General features: G+C 33.9%; 1 protein-coding gene across 3 annotated transcripts; it reads right to left on the bottom strand.

Moving 5' to 3' along the window:
* Nucleotides 1–890: 890 nt before the first annotated feature.
* On the bottom strand, nucleotides 891–10,009 carry Su(var)2-10 (E3 SUMO-protein ligase Su(var)2-10). 3 transcript variants are annotated; one of them, XM_077442292.1, is made up of 9 exons: nucleotides 9,651–10,009; nucleotides 4,273–4,399; nucleotides 3,896–4,189; nucleotides 3,711–3,812; nucleotides 3,394–3,634; nucleotides 3,080–3,314; nucleotides 2,835–3,004; nucleotides 2,529–2,756; nucleotides 891–2,430 (listed from the first exon to the last, which is right to left on the bottom strand). In XM_077442292.1, the coding sequence occupies exons 1-9, from the start codon at nucleotides 9,686–9,688 to the stop codon at nucleotides 2,204–2,206; spliced, it is 1,662 nt and encodes a 553-aa protein (XP_077298418.1). In that variant the 5' UTR covers nucleotides 9,689–10,009; the 3' UTR covers nucleotides 891–2,203. The 3 variants fall into 3 exon arrangements, with proteins under 3 accessions (XP_077298418.1, XP_077298420.1, XP_077298419.1); XM_077442294.1 differs by having other exon boundaries at nucleotides 4,279–4,399; nucleotides 9,651–9,910; XM_077442293.1 differs by having other exon boundaries at nucleotides 898–2,430; nucleotides 2,529–2,753; nucleotides 9,651–9,920.
* Between the last annotated feature and the right edge of the window lie 294 nt (nucleotides 10,010–10,303).

Genomic DNA, 10,303 nt, shown 5'->3' with positions numbered 1-10,303 from the left:
TAATGAAATTAAGCAATGAAGCTACATAAAATCGAAAATATTTATTAGAAGTTGATAATAAGTATGTATTTCATTCTGAGACTATTTTATTTATTTTCAAAGTTTTATAACGAGCACAGGAACCATCTGTTAAGAAGCATTATAAAAAAAAAGCTTTTGAGAATTGTTTATTGCGAGTTTGCAGCCTAAATATTTAAAATATGGCTTTGATCATAGCAAATGATAACCACATCGAACGTCATTATCTTTTACACTTTCCGTTAACATTTGCATAAAATTTACATTGAATTAGAGCGTGTAGCATATCTTTCAAATTATCAGCGACGGGTCATGAGTATAGATCAGAGATCAAACTGGTTAATTATCCGCGCCGTCAATAAACGCCCAAACGGACGAAATTAATTAAACGCACGAAACGAGCTCACGCCGATTTATCAATTGCCTACTTGTGCTCATTGCAAAAAGCTTTGCAACTTTGGGTATGCGTGCGAAAGTTATACGATCGTGAATAAGAAGTACACAGCTTGCAAAAGAGGGGGGAGGGATACGATTTAGCTCCCGTTCATTAATAAACATGTCGGGGCGTTAGCACGCGACTCGCATAAAACTGCAATTTATAATATGTTAACGCGAATTCGCTAAGAGTTTCTTGTAAAATATGCGCGGAAGTTCCCACCGCTTGGATTTCAACTGCAGCGAATGAATAACTGCACCGCCTGCACATTAACTTCTCGTACTCGTCAATTAATTCTCAGTTACCAAGTCTATTTCAAACATATAGGAACAATGAAAAAGTGATATAAAATATTGTTATATATAAAATTAGGATTGAAGGATATACATAAGGATATGTTGTGGTGTGAAATGGGATCAATATCAAAGCATACGTTACAATATGGTCCTCTTGAAACATTTTATATTTTCCGAATAAAAAAAATACAATATTTTCAGCACATTTTAGATGAAAATATAAAAAAATTAGCAGCTCAAAATTTTAAACCGGTTTGGTACAGCTTTGATAATTAAATATGAGCCCGCCACTGGTATGTGTACAACTTAAAACAATCACTTATTTTAAAATTAGAAATATCAAGAATAAATTAATAAACATTAAAACAGATATTTCCCATATTCTTAAAAGCGACTGGAGGGCAAATCAAAATTTCCCACTGTCAAGATAAAATTTGTTTAGAAAATCAAAATTGCAAATGTGAAATGTGTATTTAATATTTTGAGATTCACAATGTTATATTTTACAGCACATTATGGAGCCTCGTTGTATAAAAAAAAGATGACATTTTAAGTACTGCATGCAACATAGCATTAAAAGAACATAATAAAGTATTACTGTTTCAACATTTGTTAAACCAATTTGAAAGTCATTAAATTGTATAGCGACTTTATATTTGTAAAACGTAAATAAGAATACGATAAAATAAACATGTATTATATATTTAGAAATTTTTTATAAATATTAAAAAATTATGATCATTATAAAAATTAAGGAAATATTTATTCTTTCCTAGATATTATATAATAAACACATAATATTTAAACGATTGAAATATTGTACGAAACTGAACATGTCTGCATACTTATTAATGTATTCCCATAGTAATTTTTAAATGTAATAATTCTACATGAAAAAAATAATACTTTAGATTACAAGTAATGGAATCTTTAATCTTAATAAAGAGTTTTATATATAAATATTTACAAAAAGAAGAAAAGAAAAACATAAAATGCGAGAAAAATGAAGTATAAACACAAACTGACACTATTTTACCGTTGAGGAAGTCACTTGGGAAATGTAATGAATAATGAGAATTCAGTCTTTTCGAGTTATTTATACAATACTCATCAAATAATCTAAATAAGATACATTGAAGAATTTTTTGGTATTTAAAATAAATTGTTCACAATCTATTTTATATTGCCTGCAACGAAGAAAAAATAGTTAGAATTTGGCAAAATTGACTTTTTTCACTATGCACTGAGAATGATTACAGTAAATTAAGGAAACACAGAAATTTGTTTTTAGCACATTTTGTTAAAAGGACATCTTTTTTCTGTAAAATATGTCTGTACAAGTGAAATATAAAATAATTTCTTTAATATTACATAGTCAAACACACTCATGAACCCACTTTCACATCATACGTAACGATAAGTTATAAATTATTTAAATATAATTTTATGAGTTTTAGTAATGAGGAGGTGCTTGTTGCTGCAAGCCAGATGTCCATAAAGTTCTGGGTATGGAGGCTTGGTGTGCAGGAGGTGGTGGCGAAGTCGGCGCAGGTGGTGGTGATGGGCTATCTAAAGATATGATAGGAGCCGCATTCGTTGTAGGGCTCGAAATCACAGGTCCCGGACTCTGGTAACCCGAACTAGATACACCAGTTCCAGCAGCATAGCTCCCACTAGCATCTGAAATAAATAAAATACACCAGTAATCGCTGCTATACATATCTAAGTACATACATATGTATGCATTTAGTAAATTGTTGGGCAAAAATTAGACTTGCCATTATATTTGATATGTGCGGTGGAAGATGATTCAGCGTGTACTAAAGTGCTGTCAGCAGGTTGGGCTACTTTTTTTCGAAGTGGGAGTTCATCTTCACTGTCACTAGTAAGATCTACAACTTGGGCTTTAACCGGAGTGTTACTTCTCGAGGCTTCTGAGGATAAAGCTATCTTTTTAGCCGGTGGTCCCGTACTTGAATTGCTGCCATCACTCAATGGTATAACTTCTGAAAACAGTACTTTTTATATAAAAAGTATGGATATATATTTATACACATGTATACTTAATATGATAAAATAAAAACCTAAATCATCCGATATGACCTCTATTTTTAGTTTATGTTCTTGAATTGGTTGTGCGGATATTTCATCATCTTTTTTAGATATGTGAGCACTCCATGAACCATCTTTATGTAATTGTACTTCGCAACAGTCAGAGCCGAGCCGAGTCGAATTAAGAACATCCTGAAAATAGCTGAAATACAAAATAACAAGTAATTAATTTTTAGGTATAATCAAGCATTCAACGGGTAAGATTACTGAGATTTACCCGTCGACGACGAGGTTGTCGTAGAGTGCAGGTTTATCACAGACAGGACAAACCCAGGTTGGTTTACGTTCATTCATTTGTAAGAATAGAGAAGCATCAAAACATTGCAAATGCAAACACGTAGCAGGTCGACAAGGACACACCATTCGCATTTTCCCCAAGGGACAAACCAGCGATACTCTCAAAGAAGTAGTTGCAATTTCACAATCCAAATCTTCACGAAGTTTTTCTTTAACTGCAAATATATATATATATATATATAATTTTATACAAAAACATACATAAAATACATCAATTACAAAATAATATCTTACTGAGAGATCGAGTGTAGTCAGAATGTTTGGTTCCTTTATTTTTAAGACGTGTAAGTAATTGTGCAGATGTTAATTTACGCACTAGCGTAACTGAGAGAGCATGGTTCCTAGTGAAGTCTGTAGCCCAAGTTACTGTCATGGCGTTAATAACAGTAGGACTAAATTTTAAAAGTGACGTTACATTAACTGGTCGTGGGGGACGCTTTGGTTCGACGCCAGGCTTATTGGTGGGAATAGGAGTCTATAATATTAAAAAAAAAATTAGCAATGCAATCATATTGACGAGATACCGAATTCTTTAGATAATATAAACGTACAGGAAGTGGACACATTTTTCCATTTACTTTAACGGCGCAGTTCGGTGGAAAATAATCTTCCTGTTCACAGGACGTTTCCACAAGGCAAAACCGTAATTGTACCTAAAAAGAATAAAAATCAAAGATGCAATATTTACACATACGAATTGACAAAGACAAAAAAAAAAAACGAAAACGTTAAGTACCTGTACAATATTTTCTATTTTGTTACTGACACCTAAAATATCTCTACCAGTAGCAATATCGGTGGCCTGTTGTGGAGTTAAATAAAACGAAAACATAGCTTCTTGCATTCGTTGTGCAGTGGATGGAAGGAGCGACGATGGCTTTAAAATTTCTGCTAGTACGTCGTAAAACGGTAATTTTTTCAATTTAACATCTGGTAATACAGGGTACGTGGGTATGGAAGGATTGATTTGGGGTTTTCCAGCTTGATATTGGTGATACATACTTTGGGGATACAAAGAATTTGTACGAGGCTGAAATTAACAAAAGTATCACATTTAATATTAAAAATTCACAATCACTGAACATAACAAAAATTGATTAGACAGTCGCTTACAACAACAGAATATGCTTGATGCGAAGGATGTTGATATATGGGTGCTTGCGGGGGAGCACGAGGATTTTCTTTTTGACTCCCGCCGACTCCGACGCCCACACCCGCTCCAGCGAGGGATTGGTTTTGCCTGAAAGGATTAAATTCAAATTTTTAATAAGTAAATATTAAACAAATTAATATTATTCAAAATAAAACCCTTTTATACTTATTTTTCTTTTTTAATACGATTACTATCATGTTGTTTTTTTTTTTTACAAGCTTTTTATGTAGCTTCACTTAGTTAGTTAGATGCACGTCTGATATTTTTGAGTTAATTTTGTTATATGTGTATAGCATACCAGCAAAACAGCGGAATGAGATTTGAGTTTAAATTTCAACGTATGAATTCAAATATGGTAATATGAAACTGTGCAGTCATCAATTGTATCAAAAGATATGTTGGATACAAAATTATCAATTGCAGATATAACTCACCACTGAAATATGACCATTATATGTATAAACACCTACTGGGATACATATCGTCGACTCAGAGAGCTCATGTATCAATAATTTATAAACGAAAACATTTCTCATTTATAAATGATTAAATACTCAAATTACGTTCAGTGGCAGACTGGGTATAAAAATAATGATTGCCAGGAGACAGATAAGAACCAGCCTATTCACAAATTTTAAACAATGGGGTGTCATTTAATTTTGTTCTTATGCTACATCTACAATGAAGGATTATTGATAAGAAGGTATATATAAATGGGATGAAACGATAACCAATTTCACTTCTTGTGAACTCAATACTGAGCATCGTGGTCTTATGGAACATTCGAAACCTAATGGACAACTCGAAAATTTTAAAATACCAGTGAATACGAACCCGCCTTTGTTAAAGGGGACGCTTATGTTAGCTCACTATGGACCACAAACACATACTTTATGTTTTTAATAATACACAGCTTGAGTTTATATTTTAAATCTTCCAAACTTCATACGAAACAAAAAAAAAAGTATTATTTAAAAGATTTAGTTTCAAACTTCCAATCATAGATAGACCAACATATTTATTCAAAATATTGATGCTTGACTTTTTTTCCAATGAGTTTATCGATAGTATTCCAAAATTCAGAAAAGATTTCAAATCATGAGATATCGAAATTCACTAGTATTTTCTCACGTAGCATACATACTAATCTTTCATTCAAATGAATAACACAATGATCTAAAAGATAGATATCGTTTATCACGCGAAAATATATTGCAATGTGTATACATCTTATACAAAATTAAATATAGCAATCACCACAGTTTGAGAAGTACTGATCTGATAATTTACACAATGGAAGATAACTGTAAAGAGACTGTATTCCAATTTTTAATTTAATTGATAGAAAGGTTTAGAAGTGATTTTTTTTATTTACAAAACTTACTACTTCACCGTTACTTTGCGAAAAATACACACTAACATTCGGGTGGTCCATAATGAGTTAAGAAACAAGAATCTAGATATTTTCATTATAAATAATAAATTTTTAAATCGTATTCACTAGTGTCTGCAGATCCAATTTATATGCACTATATCAGTGCTACTGAGTTTTTCGTGCCGCAAACTGGTAAATACGGTTTAGTGTTACTCACAACCAGATTTATTTTTACTTTATCTATGTATGTATGTAGTAACAATAGATGAAGTTTCTCCGAAACCTTTTGGTTTATTGAACTGAAATTTCATATCTAGAAGTTTAAATTAAATACCAAATTATATATATAATATTTGGTGAGCACCGGTCAACCGGAAGTGGCAGTTTATTCGATAGTTGTTCGATTTTTCTTCCAATATTTTTTTCGACCCCTTAAACACGTGTTCTCTTCACGATTAAAATAAAAAAAAATCACTAAATTGAATAAACCGGAAGTGGGATTTTTTTCTTTCAGAAGTCAAAAATATTGTGACTACACGATATTTTCCACATCCCTGAACGGATTAAGTTTAAAAAATTTATATTTGTATTATGTATGTACTAACTTAGATATGATAAGGTTTTGGTCAGAATTCGTAAACCGGAAGTAGTAATTTGTTTACAAACGATATTTCATTATTTTATTTTGACCTATTAAATTAATTTTAATTTCCTGATATTTAGTGTGTATAATGTTTATAGTGATTTTAAGTAACAAAAAAATTTGAACAAAATCCGACAACCGTAAGTAGAACTTTTATCTTGTGTAATATTCCCTAGATTTGCTCTCAATTTGTATCGAAAATGCTGTCATAGCCGGTATGTATGGATGTGTATGCATTTTAATTATGGAATTTTGTTTCGAAACCTTATATTCCTCAAATACATACATAGATAAAGTCGTAGGTTGATCACATCCGAATTTTTTTAGAATGGGATGTAAATCTACCCCCTCCTAACATTTTTAAGCTACCTAATAATATTCAATAGATTTACTTAATAAATATTCATCTAGCTGCAAAGTACTTTGCCAATTTTATTTCTTTTATGAGCGGTTTTTCCATATCATTAGCAAGATCATGAATTCTTCGAGCTACAAATATGTATATAGTGTCATTAGATAATGAAACACGTTCGACTTTTTTTGCTGTCAACTCGGCACAAACAAACATTGCAAGCTTCCATATCAATAAATTCCAATTGAATGTAACAAATCAGTTGCAAGCTAAGAAGAGGTATGTAAAAAAAGGATCATATTTATGAGTAGAAGCAGAACGAATTCTATGGATCGGTTTTGAGTTCACTATCGTATTACGATGCTCTGTATCATAATGTTTCTTCTTTAAAAACATGTGTAGTGGGCCATTCTTAATCATTTTACTTAATGAAGCGTGGGGAAAAAATACAGACTGCGAAGAGTAGGGGAAAGGATAAAACAATGTCGATATTTAAAATATGTAAGTGCATTTACTTCTTTGACTAACATACTTCGATAAGTAGAAAAATTAAGTTGAACATATAAAAATGGGTATTTATTGGTTATATGATCGCAGCAGAGCATCAGGTATACACATTTACACCAATTAATTTGGATAAACCAGAGTTGGTTTTCACAGTGATTACAATTTTAAGCGATCATCGTAGTGTAAAAACTATAACGCAGTGGTCAGAAATCCTTTCGATGAATAGACAGATTGATAAAATATTTTTAATTATTTAAAATATGGAGCAGTTGGACAGAAAATAAATCAATTTCACATATTACAGAAAATTATTTACTCCGATTCTTGGCGAGCCTACCAAATTCATCTAACTGCCATGTATTTGTTTGTGTTAGTATAATTGTGTATACTGAATGTTTCATTGCGCCTATATAACCAATAAGTACCACAAGCTCAAGGGGCATCTTTTTTCTCTTCAATTTTATGATTAAAAAAAGAAAAAATCAGTCAAACTTCTCATGTCGCCTCCATGCCCGAGCCCTGTATATAACATGCTAAGAAAAATCAACAAATTAAGAAGATTTTATATACTGAGCTTTAGTTGTGGCAGTATTGCGAGGTTATGAGGAGTTACTATATTTTCTTCTTGTCCGCATTTGGACTTTGGTGAACACCTCGCTGATTATTTGCAAATATCTGCACCAGTCTTCAGCGGCTCGGAACAGATCTTTGGCGCTCATACCAGTCCACATGCGCATATTTCGAAGCCAAGACAACTTCTTCCTCCCAATCCATTTTCTACCTTGTATCCCATGCTTATCAAACAGAGAAATTCGTATTTTCGACCCATATCATGTACTCTATCTTTCTCAACTTGATGACAGAAACAAGTTCCCCGCATCTCACTATCATGCTGAGGACAGTTTCATTTGTGACTTTTTTGGTCCATGGGATCTTCAGCATACGCCTGTAGACCCAAACCTCAAAAGCTTCGATGCGGACGATTATCCTAGTCTTTAGACTCCACGTTTTATATAGCAGACGCAGCTCTTCGCGAATCTCAAACGCGTATGAAGATTGAGATGCTCGTTTGTAAGCACCGCCTTAAATTTGATGAATGCTGTTCTAGCCATCTCAATGCGGAGTCTTAAGTTACTGTATATTCTTAGTAAAACAAGTCTATGATTAACTGCTTATCTATAGTAAGACTAATTGTCACACAGTAAAATTTTACAACTATGAAATTATTGAATATAAAATTTTTGCTCCATTCTTCTTTATAATAATTATAAAAAAATATTTTAATATGAATTTTGATAGCACATAAAACCAAATTAAATATGAACAAAGGTTCGTTGTTTTGCAATTTCTTCAGTTATCGGATTAGTAAATTCATTATATACCTGTGGTTTATACATTTAAGAGGGCTGGACACCAGAGCCTTGTCCATACAAACGTATTAGACTTCTCCCTTCCTCAATTATGGCACTAGAGAAATTATTTTTTAATATGCTATGGACATCCACCATTGGGTTGCATCTATCGTTTTATTTTTTTGATTAGTTATTTTTTATAGGAGCCAAAGAGCCGCCAAATAAAATCGCCTCTTTTTTACACCCACGAAAAGAGTCCAGCGTGCTTATTTAACAGTCGATTTTAAAAAAAATACGCGCATAGTTGCACAGAAAATATATTTCTCATACCGATGATGAATTTTTTTTAAAAATTGGTCCAGTTTCGGAGGATAAAATAGGAGAATACAAAACCTCGATTTTGTCAATTTAAAATACGTTTTATCTGGTCGAAGCGCAACTGTCGCATTCACTCAATATATATATATATATATATATATATATATATATATATATATATATATATATATATATATATATATATATATATATATATATATATATATATATATATATATATATATATATATATATATCGAAGAAAAGAACGGCAACAAAATTAAGGTTTCGGGTGTACAGCCTTCTTAATAGTGGAATCAAATCAGATCATGGACTCGATTTCATCAGCATCGAAAACAAAGCCAATATTTATAATTGCTTTAGAAATAAAAAATCAAATGATTTTTTCAAGATACACCTACAAGTTGTTCCAGCTGTCATCCAACGTGTGACCTACCTCGTTTCGCGGAAAAACATAAAATTGACCAGAAACAGACAATGTAGAATTGTCTGGTAAGGAGTTCGTCAACGCCGAGAGACAGATGATTCGAAACGAGATGACGATCCATGAAGAAGTAGAGCGCGGTCGTGTGAACGGGAACGGTCACGGTCGCAGCAGGCATGCAATGAATGGAGAAGGAACAGAGTGACTGTCAAGTGGCGGTTTAAAGGGCACAATGAGGTCTCGCAGAGAGTGAACGGACACGAGGCTGCGAGGCTGCAGGCTGGAGTTCAAGACGAGGATTCGCATCGGGTGAGGAGGGGCGGGAGAAGGGAGGGAAGTGTTTTACCATGAGATGCCGTTGTTGAAGTCGTAGTAGCGGCTCATGGTGGTGATGGGGTTGCAGCAGTGGCAGTGGCAGTGGCTGTAGCAGTGGCAGACGCAGAAGCAGAGCAGCAACGGCGACGACAGACGACAGACGACAGACGACAGTCACGAGCTGATGAGTGAGGGTTGTTTTCGGGTGGCTGGCGGCCCCGGCCCACCCGCGCGCCGCCCCACACGCACACACACACACACACACACGTCTGTCGCACACACGTAAACACTGTGGACAACTGAACGCGCGCAAACACGATAGACAATTTTGCCCGCCTTATGGTGCGTGGAGCTCCTCCTTTTCAACTCGATGTCATACTCAGTTTACATAATGGTGAACCGAGGCTTGGTTCCATAGAGCGTAGTGCAGAATTTTAGCGTCTTTATAATGTAAGTGTTTTCATTTTGAACGAGGGGTTTCAGGAAATTTTTTTCAACCAACACTTTTTACACTCTTTTTAATTTGGATAATTTAGGGCTGCCAACATTGAGCCGGTGCTGACCCGGAGATTTTTTTGTGGATAGAGGGGGGGGTTCATATAAAAAAAATATTGGGGTATAATCAGTGGCGTAACTACCGCGCCCGCAGACCCCGCAATGCGGGGGGGGCGCCACGAAGCGCGC

The sequence above is a fragment of the Arctopsyche grandis genome, chromosome 12 (genome assembly GCF_051622035.1).
Source record: "Arctopsyche grandis isolate Sample6627 chromosome 12, ASM5162203v2, whole genome shotgun sequence".
NCBI classification, from domain to species: domain Eukaryota; kingdom Metazoa; phylum Arthropoda; class Insecta; order Trichoptera; family Hydropsychidae; genus Arctopsyche; species Arctopsyche grandis.
The sequence above is the reverse complement of the archived record's forward strand: the minus strand, read 5'-3'. Positions and strand labels throughout refer to the sequence as shown.